Here is a 15,198-nt window from a genome sequence, read left to right as displayed (position 1 = left end):
CAAAGGGCCGAGTCCCAAGGAAGTGGCCCCAAGCTCTTAGCTTTAATGCTTTACTGTTCTTCAACTTTGAGTAAGGGAAAGTGAAGTGAATTTTTTTTGTTGGAAAAGCTCCGCGTATTCTATGGATTGATTTTTTTTAAAGAAGATAATCGATTGTAGAGCTGGAAGTGACTATGTAGATTTATCCATTCATTTAGTCAGTGTTTCTTGAGTGTCTACTAAGCGTAAGGCATAGTGGAAAAGCAGATGGGGACAACCTTGACCATCCCCTGTGGTCTCATTGGATCCCCTCCTGTTAGAGGTGAGAAGACTGAAGCCACCTGCATGGGCACCTTGGCGGTGTCACCAGCTCCTTAAAGGGTAGTCAGAAGGATGCTCTGGTTTTACCGGAAACCTGTTTCTCCAAAGGAAAATTGTGCAGCCTCTTGTTTTGTTCTACAATCAGAACAGATCCACATTCAATGTGGAATAATTTAAAAAAGCAAAGTATTCCTTCTAAAGAGGCCTGCCTTGGCTGTTTCCAGAAGAAAAACATGGTCTGAAATTGGAAGTACATTATTAGCATTTTACACCTGGATGAAAAAGGTAGCTGCTGGGAGGAGTCTCCCCAGGCCACTTCACCATCCCAGGAAATAATAATCAAGACAGGAGTGTGATTAACACGCAGAAGGCCACGCCTACAGCCCAAGTGCGGTTCTGGAGCTGGGATCTTCCAATCTCCTGTTACAACATAATCGGGAAGGGTTTTCTTCCAAGTTAGCAAAACTAAACATTAGTGTAAAGGACGCTCCATGTGCCACTGGTGGAAGCACTTGCCGGCCACCTGAGACGCTGGCTGCTTCATTCCTTTATCTTCTCATTGCCTGTCTCCCCCCACCAGAAGGCCAGTCCCTGAGAGAAGGGGCTGGCAGTTTGTTTTCTAGATGCTGTGTCTCTAGCATGTTGAATTGCACCCAGCACAGAGTCTGCATTCAGCAAACATCTAGCAAATGAAGGACGGGAGTCCAGAAAGTATCCAACCACATATGTCTGTTTCCCATTTTACACGGCTGGATACTTTCTGGACAGACGTCTTGTGTGTGTGTGTGTGTGTGTGTGTGTGTGTGTGTATGCGCGCACACTCACAGGGACATACATAGTAGAACCTCCACAGGTGACCACTTCCCTACACCAAGCACCTCTTTAAGTTGACCTAATTTTCACAGATGGGACAGGCACATGTACGTATCCGTACGACAGGCCTAGTTCCTTACGTTGACCACCTCTGTGTGTTGGCCAGCTTGTTCCAGTCCCTTCGGTGGTCCACTTACAGAAGTTCTGCTGTATATATACATGAACCTCTGTCTGCCATTATTGTTGAGCAAAATAAAGTGACTGTTGTCAAAATATTTAATTACCTTTCTGTATCTCTGGTTTGCTAGCTATAAAAATGAGAATAACTCTACACTCCCGTGAGTCTATACCTATTATATGCACACCGTATCATCAGACCCCTTATCTATTGCTGGTGCCAATGGTTTCAGTTCAACAGAGAACTCTCTAATCCCCTCTAATCCCCTGTGTGCAAAAATGTTTGCTGAACTGCTGAGCTGAATCTGAACGTTATCCTCAATCCAAGAGACAAATGATCTCAATGCAGCATTAGCTTTGTATTATTTCGAAGTAACCACTTAAAGGGACACGAGTATTATGATGACCACTTCTGAAGATCATTTCCCTTTAATATCCACCCATCCATTCCCTACAGACAAACTTCCCCTTGGCAACCTTCATGAACCTGTCCCAACACATGCAGTCTGGCCTTCCCAAACTAAGCACAAACCCAACAACTGCTCAGACAAATTTTTCCTTCCACTGAGTTGACTCACTGTTCAGCCGAACTGCCTGCAAGGACAAATGGGGAACAAATGTTCTAGGAGAAATGTGAAATGTAACACAGGCACAAAGAAATGAAATTAATATCGGTACCAAGATGACATTTTATCACCATACAATTTAGAATAAACTCCTGTTGGAAAATATGTAACATAGCTATAGATTTCAATTATGTTTTTCTTATAAAATTTAAAACGTTATTTTTTGCCCTAAAACCTGCATAGTAGATCACTCACTTTAACCATTAACCGTGACAAGTTTCCAAGAAGTTTACATACACTTTATTATGCTATGACCTGGAATGACTTTTTTCTCAACTCACTCAGGCCAGTCTGTCCTGTGGATGCAAAAAATCAAGAAAATGTGTAGTTTTTGTTAGTGGATTTTTACTGACAAAATAAATGTACCTTTTGACTCAGTGTATGAATTTAGAGAGGCAGACATTGCATTCAAGTTTCAAAGAACTTCAGCTTGAACTGATTCTATTTCTCGTCTCATCTACTGTCTCAATTTCATTACTAAAACCCACCTAGTAACTAATGTTGTCAATGAGTAAATATTTCAGCTACAAGATCAAAGAGAGGATAAAACCTAAAGATGATTGTTCAATAAAGATGGGAAGCAAGCAGCCCTGGTAAGTGATGAGAAGTTGAAGGACTTCTAGGACCGGTGGCTCAGTGTATTGTCCAGATTAATTCTTGAGATGTTAAAAGAGAGAGAGAAAGAGAGAATGGGAGAGAGGGAGACAGACAGAATTCATGTGGTATATGCAACTAGGCCCCTTCGGGTGTCTTGTCAGTTTCAAAACCTGATTCTGGGTCCAGAGCCACACGGAGGAGCAACAGATAAATGTGGTTGTCTCTACGGGTCCAGAGTCCAGGGACAAGGTACATATCTCCTTGTTGATCTAGGAATCCAAATTTTGAAGTGCATTTCCACTGAGTAACTGGCTTGTGACAAAAGAATACCATGAAAATGTATCCTTTTTAATTCATGCTACTCAGAAAGTAACATGAGAAAATGTCAGAATTGGGCGCCTCAGCTGTACTCACAAACCTCCCATGTCTCTCACCTCTGCAGATTGTCCTGGAGAGACTCAAACAATCCAGCCTCCTACCCCTCACCTGTGCCCCGCTGGAGCATGTCAGGCTGGTCTCAACTTCTCCTGGTGTGTACTCCATCCTCGCTCCTCTTATTATTTCCTTAACCTGGAAAGCCCTCTCCTCACCCCAACTTCCCCAGTTCTAACCACTCTTCAGAAATGAGCTAAAGTCCCACATTCTTAAAAAAGCCTTCCCTTGACCCCCCCCCCCCCAATCGATTCTCTCTCCTCTGGAAGCCTTTAGAAATACTTATAAGCGTTCATGTTCTGCACACCCAATTTCCTACCAATGTGCTAGCTAGTCCTTAAAAGCCTGGAGACCAGATGTTGTAATTCATTGGTTCTGAGAGGCAAAGTGCTGATGCAATAAAGTCCAGTTCCCATAACACCCACGGGCTGGTGACTGATGGAGAGGTCCATTCTCAGAACTGGTCATAATCCCCAAGACTCTGCATCAGAGCTGACCAGACCATGGGCTAATGGTTGGGACATCCAGCCCTCTATGGAATAATTTGCCTCATTGAATTTTTTGCACAACAGGAGGGGAAAAGGAAGGAGATAGGAGCCTAGAAAAATCTTCAGAAAAAGAAAATCCTTTTGTGTTACATTCCTCCCAAATCAAGGCTAAGATATTTCCTGTTTTTATGCCAGAGCTATCAGAGGCTTCCCATCAGAACATGCCAGAGACTGACTTACAACACATATTTTTTTCCTTAGCCACTACCTATCTTTTAGATAAACGAATGTTACTAACAGCAAATTTACGATGGAACCTTCTACTACCAAATTGCCTACTGAGAAGAAATATGTGCACAGGAATGAGAAAGGAGATCACGGTGGCACACGTCTAAACCTAACACACTAATGCACGTCTAAGAGAATCACAGGCAAGGGCACACATACACACACACCAAGAGTGTGGAAAGGGTGAGCAGTTTTAAATACCACTCATCCAGGCCACAGCCACAGAAAAACAAAAGTCCCTTTACAAGGACATGCCCAATTAGGATGTACCCACGTACGACGTCTTAGAGCTGGAGCCAGAAAGTGGGATGAATGGTGACCTAATGCAGCCTCCATGCTTTGATTCAACATTTCTGTAAACACTCGCTATGTCCAAGTAATTGTGTTTGTGTGTATGAGACAGAGAGATGCAGAGAGAGAGAGAGAAAAACAGAGGTGGCTTGTGGGTAGCAGGCATCCAATCCCCTTACAACTAATCCTGTAAACAAGGATGGAGGCTTTACATCTTTTATGTTTACCTGGATGGAAGTGAAACATTCTTCTTAGTAACTACCCCAAGAATGGAAAAAAAAAAAGTATCCAATGTACTCAATACTATGATGAAACCAATATATGATCAACTAGACATTTATATAGATGATAAAACACAACTATAGTCCAAAAAGAAGGAAGGGAGAGGAGAGAGGGGAGAGAGAAGAATGGGAGCAGGGAGGGTATTTGGTGGGAACTCACCTATTGTGCACAATGCAATGGTACATTTTAAAACTACTAAGAGTTGAGTATAAATGTCTTACCACAACAAATAAGTAAGTGCGGTGATAGTGTGTTAATCAGTTTATGTAAGCATTCCACATTGTATATCAAATCAATACCTGTACCCCATAAATGTACACAGTTATGATTTAGTAAAAAAATAAATAAACAGGTTTAAAAAATGGAGAGCAGACCTATACGCAAATGGTTACCCAAGGAATCAGAAGCCTTTCAACATCTTTCACCCCCATCTTCCCACCCTGCTCCCACATGCTAATGTGCTTATAATTGGAAAAGGCAAGAAGGAACCGGAAGTTTGTCATATACCATCGAACCACTGTAAGTTGACCACCCAAGGGACTGTAACAAACTGGTCAACATATGGAGGTGGTCAATGTAAGGAAGTTCCACTGAGTACATGTGGTGCGTGTCCAGTCTATGAAAATTAGGTCAATGCAAGGAGGTGTTAATGTAAGGTAGTCATCTATGGAGGGACTACCGATTTCAGAAGGGAATGAACTTCCACTGATCCTTGGGAACATCTGCTTCAAGGAGGAAGCAGGACTGGGACAGCCCTTTCACGCCCTGGCAAAAGTGGGACTGGCCTCGCAGGGCCAGGAAGATCTCAGCCTCTCCGTCAAAGTCAAGTCTGTTACCTCCATCACTGCAGGTCCTGGAGTCTGAGGCCAGGCTGTCCGTGGAGCCAGTGGTGAAGCTGACGTGGACGCCCCTGAAGGATGGGCTGAGGCTCTCTGCAGAGCCCTGGCTCACTTTCTCCAAATCAGAGCTGCTCTTGTTCATTTTTAAAAGGTGCCTGGAAAAGGAAGAAACAATGGAAGCAATTCATTTGGTTTCCATTCAGAAACCAGGCTGATGGATCATGAACTTACTAGGCTCTTGAAACCTGGCCAATGTCAGCAAGTTTAAAATAAAATATTTTGAGAGAAATGAATACAGGCTCTTCTGAACCATCAGGCACCTGAATAACAGGGGACACCCAAGTGTGGTTAGGAGAAGTGAGCCTATGAAATTTAGATGAGCACCAAAATCCTCATTTGGAAAGAATTGCCATCTGCCTAAAACATTTGTGTCATTTATTACATCCTGTGTAACATTTCTACCAAGAAAAATTGAAAGATTAGCATAGGAGCCAATGTACACAGAGATTGTGCAGTTTTGCAAGATCCCAGGACATCCAGCCCTCTACTGAGTAATTTGCCTCGTTGAATTTTTTGCACAATGGGAGGGGAAAAGGAAGGAGATAGGAGCCTAGAAAAATCTGCAGAAAAAGAAAATCTTTCTGTGTTACATTCCTCCCAAATCAAGGGTAAGATACTTCCTAGTGAATTGCAAAGTAGGCCCCAAAATGTGGGATTTCGTTTTTCTTTTTCTTTTTTTTTTGGCCTGGTACTATTTTGTTTCTAAGGGTCTAGGTTGTTCCTTGGAATTAAGGAAACTTTCTTCACATTGTAAGCAGACTTCCAGTGAAATGCTTAGATCAAATCAAGTTGACCTAACCTTTGCTCCAGAACTATGGAATCTGCCCTTCTGTTTTCTAGGAAATCTTTCGTTGCATCTCTGAGACAGCATTACCATCATATCAGCAACAGGAATATCAACTTCAAGAAAGAAAAAACTCACCCTGGAAAAAACAGTTCCATTGTTAGGGAGTGTTTAACTTACTGATTTCCCTTCGCCCTTTGCCGAGAACCGCATGAACGTTCACTTCCGACCTGACATTTTCACCGGGAAGGGAGAAGGATCCCAATCAATTCAGCTCTTTCCCAGTTGGTAGCAACTTGCATTTGTCCAAGCTGATATTTCCTCATAGTATTCCCATGCCCGCTACAGCAGATCTAAATCCCACCATCTGCTATAGGAAATACACAGTACAGAACCGATCTGGCTTCAGAACTGCCTTATTTAATGCATATGACCTTACGGTTATACAGTTAAGAATTTATTAATTGTTCTTTCTTTTCAGCATTGCTAGGCCCTGTGTTGGTTTTCCTAGTCACCGGAATCCCTTGTTTATGAACAGAAAAGTTTAGAAAACTGCTATCATAAATAGTGCTCTTTAGAAAACACGTTTCCCCACTCCCAAACCTTAGAATTACGTTATAAAAATGTTTTAAAGTTGTCAAAGATCAGTGTGACAGTCGCAGTGATGTCACCTAATTGTAGTCTTTGTATTTCATGATCACTGTTGGGATCTTGGGAATATCAAATCCTTAGGGAACGCTATGGGAGCAGATGATCTTTATTTAACCCTCTGGCAAAATACAATCAGAGAAAGTTTCATACAATATTTTTATCCTCATCAGACGCATCACTGATAGTCTTCTTAGATAAAGCCAGAGTATGAAGTTATGAATAACGCCAACCCCTCCATCTAGGAGAGAAGCCGGTTCTGACAATTCAGCATACACATAGGTGTACCCTCCACCCCGCCACCCACACACACCCAATCATTTAAAGTAACAGCCACACTCGAAAGAAAAATTCTCAGGTGCCAAATGCAAAGAGGAAAGTTAATTCCACAGCAGTACAAGGAATGCTTCAATACGAAGTATATGTTTGCTGTAACTTTTTCTGGACTCTGTCAGGTTTTACGCAAATTCGTTTCTATTCCATGTTTCTGAGAGTTTTGTATTTTAAAATCATCTGTAGTTTTTAGAAGTCATCCAATGCTTTTTCTGTTATATATGGGAAAATCACACCATTTTTCTCCTGTATTATTCATTAATGTGATGAGTTATGTTACTAACTTTGCTTAAATTAAAACCATGCTTGCACGCTTTGCATACTTATTTTACTACATTGCTAGATTCAGTTTGACTGATATTTAATTTAGAAATGTTGGTATTTACATGCAAATGGAGGCTGGCCCAAAATCTCTCTTTCTTGCCCTGTCCTTATCCAGTTTTGATATAAAGGTTAAATCAGAATCACAAAATGAATTAACTTTCCTTCTTTTTTCTTTGTCTTACAGTTTTTATGAGAAAAGCATTAGGTGTTCACTGAAAGATTATGAAAACTTGCCTGTGAAACTACTGAGGCCCAGCTTTGTAAGTGAGATCAGTAAAGATTTGGCTGTGATAAATGTAGGACCAATATTTTGAGGACAGAGATCTAAAAAACAGACCCCTGCACATAGGAAGTTGCTGCGTGACAAAGTCAGCATTACACTGATGGAAGGTGGCCACACCACCTCACGGTGCTCACACCAACTTATTTATGGTAGGAAGGAAAGAAAAATAGAGCTTTATCTCACATGCTATTTTTTTGCCCTGATGTGGGGGGAAACACCAAACTTTAAATGTTAGAAGAAAATATTAGGGAAGATCTTATGAATGGGAGGGGGTAGGGAAGGATCTCTTAAATAAAACCTTAAAAAAATAGAAATATAAAGAGAAAGATAGATAAAATCACTACTTCAAAATTTAAATTTTCTGTCTGATAAAATAAAAGGCACCATAAAGAAAGAGAAAATAAAAACCTTGGAGTGGGCAACTCACTTCTTTAAAACCCAATTACTAGTAAAGTTTGGTATCCAGAATATAAAACAAATACTTACAAATCTAAGAAACAGACAATGATCCCATTTTAAAAAAGGGCAACCAAAAGGAACAGGGAGCTTATCAAAGAAGAAACAAGAAAGACCAGTCAACGTGTGAAAAGATGATCAAACGTACTAATAATCCAATTATAAATAAAACAAGATTTCATTTCACACCCATCAGATCATATCAGAGTGACAATATCAGGTATTGTTAAGGATATTGGAAAAGGGAACTTTCTTGCACTGTTTGTGGAACTGCAGATTGGTAAACACACATATGTACATACACAAATTAACTGGTAAGAATTTGATGAATTTTATAACGTTAAATATGAACATTCCTATAACCCACTCATTTCATTTTGGGGGAGATATTCTTGAGCAATGTCATTCAAATCGCTAGTAGTGAATGAATGGCTAAGTCACTTGACTGGGTCACAGCAGTTACTGACCGGTATTTTATTTTATTTTTTTTTACTTTATTTTTATTTTTGGCAGTGGGCACAGTTTATTCCACTTCATGCAGACACTGACCCACACACTCATGGAGCATAAAAATAATACATTGAACCACACGGTGTCTGTCCCCCCACCTTCCACCCCCCACTGGTAGTTTATTTTAACAAAACAGTAAGAGACCAGAAAATATGAAAGTATATACCTAGTAAGAATTTGTGAAACTTTTCTTTTGTAAAACTTTTGTTTCAGATGTGTGTGTGTTGGATTGTGGTATTAAATATGTTTCTTATCACAGGTCATGAATGAAAAGGTTAAAAATCATTGCTGTTGACTAGGGTTTGGCAAACTTTTTCTTAAAAGGTCTGATGGTAAATATTTTAGGCTAAGAAGCCAGACTGTTACAACTACTCGATCCTACTGTTGTAGAAGGAAAGCAGCCATAGATAATATACAAATGAACAGGCTTGTTTTCCAATAAAACTTTATTTACAAAAATGGATGGCCAGCCTGTGGGCGGTGAGTTAATAGACCCCTGCTCTAGAACAAATGTATCCAGTACAAATATAATGCAAGCCATATATGCAATTACAAATTTTCTAGTAGCCACATTAAAAAATGTAAAATAAATAGATAAAATACATTTTAGTAATATATTTAAACAGAATATACTCTAAATATTATCACTTTGAGGTGTCATCAATATAAAAATTTATGAGATATTTTAAATATTTGTTTTATTCTCAGTCTTCAAAATCTCGTATGTGTTTTACATTTACAGAGTACTGAAATTCAGACTAAATACACTTCAAGCTAGCAGCTACTGTACTGTACAGGGCAGACCAGAACTCTCATGCATGGACGAGGGTATTCTCAGGGTTATGAATACCAAAAATAAAATTGTAAATCAACCAAATGTGCATCAATAAAGGAATGGATAAATTGGGATACAGTCTTACAATGTAATACTTTCTAACAGTCAAAAATAAACTGAATTTTAATGTACCAATAAAAAAAATTTTTTTTTGAGACAGTCTCACTATGTCGCCCTCAGTAGAGTGCTGTGGCATCATAGCTCACAGCAACCTCAAACTCTTAGGCTTAAGAGATTCTCTTGCCTCAGCCTCCCAAGTAGCTGGGACTACAGGTGCCCACCACAATGGCCAGATATTTTTGGTTGTAGTTATGCTTGTTTGGCAGGCCCAGGCTGGATTCAAACCTGCCAGCTCTGGTGTATGTGGCTGGCACCATAGCCAGCTGAGCTACAGATGCCAAGCCCCAGTATAGAAATTTTTTTATATGTTGAGTGTTAAAAGTAGTTTACAAAAGACTCAAGTACAGCGTGATAGCACTTATATACATTTTAAATACATAACTCTCTGTTTTGTAAATCACATAATAAAATGTTAATGATATTCATCAACTTTAAGATAGTGATCACTCTGGGTAGCAAAAGAAAATTGAAATAGGAATAGTATAGGGAGGAATCTCCCGCTCAGCAGTCATATTTTATTTTTAAAAATCTAAAACAAATGCCAAATGTTAATATTTGAAAACATCTTCAGCAGACACCTGCATGTCTGTTATCCTTTGCACTTTGTCACACACTTGAAGTACTTGATACATTGAAAAATGAACATTGCTAGTGGACAAGAAAATGACCAGGGCCTGAATGAGCCCACGTGTGGCTGCTCCTATTGGACTGTTGTGCCTCTGAGAGGTGAGGAGCACACAGGATAACAAGGTGGGATTTCCATCAGGTCCCACAGCAGAGTCAGGCACGATCAGAATAGCCTTGTGGATGGAAAACGTTGCTGACAGACCCAACAAGTCTTCCAAGACTTCTGGGTTAATTCTTCTGACTATATAAAGAGGAAGTCCCAGTGGTGGAGACTCCTATCATTTGAATGTGGACAAAATCAGTCTATCCCTGTGAGTGCAGGATAAATCCTCTGCATGATGTGTGTGTCTGTGTGTTGAAAGTCAGGAAGCCTCCAAAAGTAGACTTCAGTAAATATTAGTATCCAGGCCACCGGTGGAATCGCCATGGCTTCTGGAGATATCACTGCTGCTTCTCCACTGGAAAAGCTCAGGAAGGCCAGGTTCCCACCAGGTAGCTAAAACCCAACAGATATTTAGAATGCTGGGTTATAAATGGGAAGAAAACATGGTTTCTTACGTGCACTTGCGTGACCTTTTTTCTTAACAGCAAAATCTTAAGACTGATGACCCTTTCATGCAAACTGCAACAAAAAGCCTACCCCCTGGAAAGCTGTGCGATCCGCGCTCTTTGAGAATTGCTACTTTAGAGAATGAGCAAAATCACATCAAATTTCAAAATGAAAGGGAAGTTTGTCATCAAAGCAGAGTCTTACGATCAAGTTGTTTTTGTGTCTTCCATCTGTGTGTGCAATAGACTTCTTAAGAATCCCTGGAAAAAAAGGCTTAATATTCCCAAGGTGACTTTCCTGAGCCCTAATTGAGTATTCTGTCAGATGTGTGGTCAAGAGACAAGATGAGTGCACTCAGTAATGTACAGCAAGACCATACTTATTTTTATAAAAGGCACTTTCCCCTCATTAAGGATAATTTGATTTGCCTTTCATAAAACCGGTGCAAACCATCTAAAATGAAATCTGATGTCACGTAATTTAAGGAAGTGGCTTCAATGCACAAAAACCACACACTCTGGTCTTTCCTCTTTGGTTGGTGAATAACATGCTTATCAGCTACAGCGAGGGTATGGCCTCCACAGATGTCTCTGCTCACTCAGTGTGATAAAAAACGACTTGTTCTTGCTCAGACTTCCTCTCCTGCCTCCCACAGTCGCAGGAGGGCAGGGTGAATTGCACGGGCCAGTGGCACAGCGTCACCAGAGACTCAGACTTGCAGCTGCTCCCCAGTGTTTTTAGAATGGCTTTTCCCTCCATTGTCCTTAGCCAGGGAGGGCTTGCCAGAGTGGTCTTCAGTCTACTATGCTGGTGGAAAGCTGAAAAAAAAAAAAAAATCCAGCCGGAAGAACCATCTGCCACACTTCCTCATTTGTTCAGAACAAGCTTCATCTAAAAATACCCCCCCAGAGCTTGCAGAATGAGAGCTTTCAGAGTGTCCACACTCCCTAACGGATGCTGGGTCTCTGTGTGCAGCAGAGAGTATATCTCTGACTCCACATGGCTGCTAGAATCCTCATGTGACAGCACAATTCAAAAATGTGACCAGTTTTGATTCTCACTGCCCTGACTTTTGCTTAGTTCACAGACCTTTTTGGCTACGTCCTTTTTTGCCTCTGGAGCTGAATATTTGAGAACCCCGATTAATGCCAGCGTGCAATTTCAGACCTGCTCTCTAAACTCACACATTCGCACCCACAAGTCTTGGAATCGGTCAGATTTACTACAGAGTTTAGGGATGGTTTGAAGAAGACCTAAAGAAAAGCTTTAAAGAAGAAAAGGAACGTTCTGAAAGCACGAACATTCAAAAAAATTCTCTACCCCTTTTTTGAGTTATAAAGTAGAAGTGAAAGGACTTGTTTGAGACTCAAACTATCCACAAATGCCTCAGCAGAAGAACAAGAACCTCTTACCATCCTAGATTCTGGCTGGTGGTGCTGTCCTCATCTCAGGGCCCTGCCACCAGCGGGGCCGATGACTTCAGGGTCCCATGGAGCAGCCTGTGGGGGAAAGGGCCAGCTTCGGAGGCAGCCAGAGTGGCTCCTCGGGCTGCTCTGAAGTCACCAGCTCAGAGCTCTCTGTTTCCCTTCAGTTCCTCTCTGCCTTTTCTATAAAATGCACTTCCTGAAAAAGCACAGGAAAACAGGGACAGCTCTGCCGCTCTGACGTGCACTTCTCAATCTCCAATTGTCTTACTGGGCTCCATGATTAGAAGCAATTGAGATAAGCTCCAAAGTACATTAAGTGTCTCCCATTTATTGTCTAGGTTAGCCCCGTTCCAAAGTCAAAACTATTAAATGATTCACGTTCGCTGGCTGAGTTAGAACACCCCTTTTTAACTCATCTCATGCCTTTATGACCTGCAGTGTGCCCTGCTCTTGTCTAGTCTGAATACCATTCCTGGGTATTTCAGAGTTCATTACGCATGCCCACTCAGTGCCCAGCTGTGTTAGGTGAGGGGCGCAATGCCGCATTGCACAGTCTCTGTGCTTCCACAAACCTACAGCCAGGATGAGAGATATAGCAAGTTCCACATCCTCAGAAAAGATTTGCAACCTTGGGGTAGACCATCTTGATTCAGAGTCTTTCTAAAGTACTACTGAGCTTGGTTAAGAACAACACAGAGCCTCTACAAGGATGCTCTATATCGGGTACCATATTGGATCAACTTAGTTCCTCAGTGGTGATGGAAACACTTGTTTCAGATTTTCTTTGACAATCTCCACTTAGAACCTCTGCAGTTGACTACCTCCTTACGTTGACCTAATTTTCATGGACCAGACATGCACCACATGTACGTATCAGTACAGTAGGCCTAGCTCCTTATGTCGACCACCTCCGTGTGTTAACCAGTTTATTATTGTCCCTGGCGTGGTCAACTTACAGAGGTTCTACTGTATTTTTCTCCACTATCTATACATTAGAACATGTGTCTAGATTTCTGGTTTGGAAGAAATAAAAGGAGAACCTTTTTGGTTAATATACTACTACTTCCCTTCATAAATCCTTTTCTCTAAGCATGACCATTTTACGTTTTGACTGTCCCCAAGGTCCTAAAGCATTCCTTCTCTCCTCCCCACCTGGCCCACAGGAAATGCTCCTCTCTTCCCTTCAAATCTTTTTAATCCTCAAAACCCATCATCAGTTTCACTTACCTACAAATTCCTCCCAAAATATTTCAGGTCTTCTCTGACCCTTCTCATCCTTCTGGAACTCACACTGAGCATGAATCATATCGCTGAGCATTTGGTTATAATCCTGGTTAGATTATTCTACTTGTTTCTTGTGAAATAGGCTTGTCACCACCCCCAACACTATAAATGGTTGGAGGAACCGTGTCACAGTTGGGACTCGCTGGAACAGAGAGTGATTATTAAATACTTCTTGATTAAGTTTATCTGCTTCTGTTTCAATACCTCCGTGGCATCTGGGAAAATAAATGTTTCCTTTATGAAAGAATTACACTTGCCCAGCAAAATCTGCCAAAGGCAGGGACACAGAGCAGTCAATAACCGCCAGGATTACTCAATTCAATACATGAACCTTTCTCATATTCACAAAATGCAGGGGTCCTCAAATATCTTGAATTTGCACAAGTCTTGGAGTTTTTAAATGGAGTTTCTCCCCCAAAAGACACAATAAGAAAGGCAGATCATTAAGCTAGAAAGGTTTTTATGTTATTTTTATCTTGGGTGCTTTTTGATAAAGATACTAAGGAAATTATTTTGTAAATGCTGAAGTGCCACCTGAAAAAACTGATAGAGCCTGTCTGCTCCGGGGAGTATTTCCCCTAGTGATTTGTTAGCATGTATAATATAGGAAATCAGTTTCACCTGTGGTCAGATGACCTCTGTGGTCTCCACAGTGCAGGCCTAGTAATTTGCCTTTGCAGTTAATGCACCAGTGATTCTTCCAGGGCTCTACAAATTCAACTGTGCAAACCATTTATATACAGGAACTTAAACCGTAGTTATGTTAAAAGATGCACACACATACTTCTACACACATTTGGATTACTAGTTGGTTTTGGTCAAAGATAAAGGTGCTTAAATTGGTCACATGGAAATGTGCAGGCATTTACCTTCACTATATACAGATCCACCTTGCCATTAAGAGATACAATTTTCTTTCTTTAAATGACCATTCAGGTCTCAGCAAAGTAAGGACTTTTATGTGAGGCCTCAGCCCGTGTGGCTGTGAACATTCCCAGAGAAGCACTGGGTCACCTGGTGCAGGAGTGAGAATGGCAGACGTTTGGATTATTCAGGTGTCTGAAGTTTCAACTAACGCTGCAGGCAGAGAGATGGGGCTTTTGCAGGGCAGGTAAGACAGTGCTAAAGAACTCTGAGCTCCACTTTATCACCCTGCCCACTATGCTTTCGTCACCAATATGATCACCTGTGAATAACATGGAAAGTCAAAAAGGAAGCCCTTCACCACAATAAGACCAGGTCTATAGGAAATACTTAGACCTATTCTCAGCACTGACTACCACAATGGACTATCAGCAAAGTAAACACCCAGAAGCTAACAGTCAAAACTTAGCTTCCACAAAGGTGCAAAGGATAAAACTACGCAATGGACTTTCACAAAATGAGATGAATAGAACTTCACCACACTTACCAATTCTCTCAATAAATGTCAATGGACTGAATTCACCACTGAAGAGACACAGGCTGGCTGATTAGATAAAAAAGCACGAACCATCCATATGCCGTCTCCAGGAGACACAACTAGCTTGAAGGACAAGTCAAGACTTAGGGTTAAGGGATGGAAAACAATATTTCAAGCAAAAGGAAATCAGAAGAAAGAAGGCAATGCAATCTTATTTTCAGATACAAGAGGATTTAAAGCAACTAAAGGTAAGAAAGACAAAGATGGACACTTTATACTGGGCAACGGAACAATACAAAAAGAAGACATTTCAATTTTAAATATTTATGCACCCAACTTAAATGCTCCCAGATTTATGAAACAGACATTAATGGGTGAGTAATATGACATCCCATAACACAGTAATAGTCAGGGACTTTAAC

The 15,198-nt window shown here is 40.9% G+C and overlaps 1 protein-coding gene across 1 annotated transcript in view; it reads right to left on the bottom strand.

The window, feature by feature from the left end:
- PRAG1 (PEAK1 related, kinase-activating pseudokinase 1) overlaps positions 1 to 15,198 on the bottom strand; it is a 59,731-nt gene that overhangs the window by 20,649 nt on the left and 23,884 nt on the right. The window contains exon 4 of the mRNA XM_053578349.1: positions 5,131 to 5,288. Coding sequence (XP_053434324.1) covers positions 5,131 to 5,288 — 158 coding nt within the window. The remainder of the gene's footprint in view (positions 1 to 5,130; positions 5,289 to 15,198) is intronic.

The sequence above is a fragment of the Nycticebus coucang genome, chromosome 24 (genome assembly GCF_027406575.1).
Source record: "Nycticebus coucang isolate mNycCou1 chromosome 24, mNycCou1.pri, whole genome shotgun sequence".
NCBI lineage: Eukaryota > Metazoa > Chordata > Mammalia > Primates > Lorisidae > Nycticebus > Nycticebus coucang.
The sequence above is the reverse complement of the archived record's forward strand: the minus strand, read 5'-3'. Positions and strand labels throughout refer to the sequence as shown.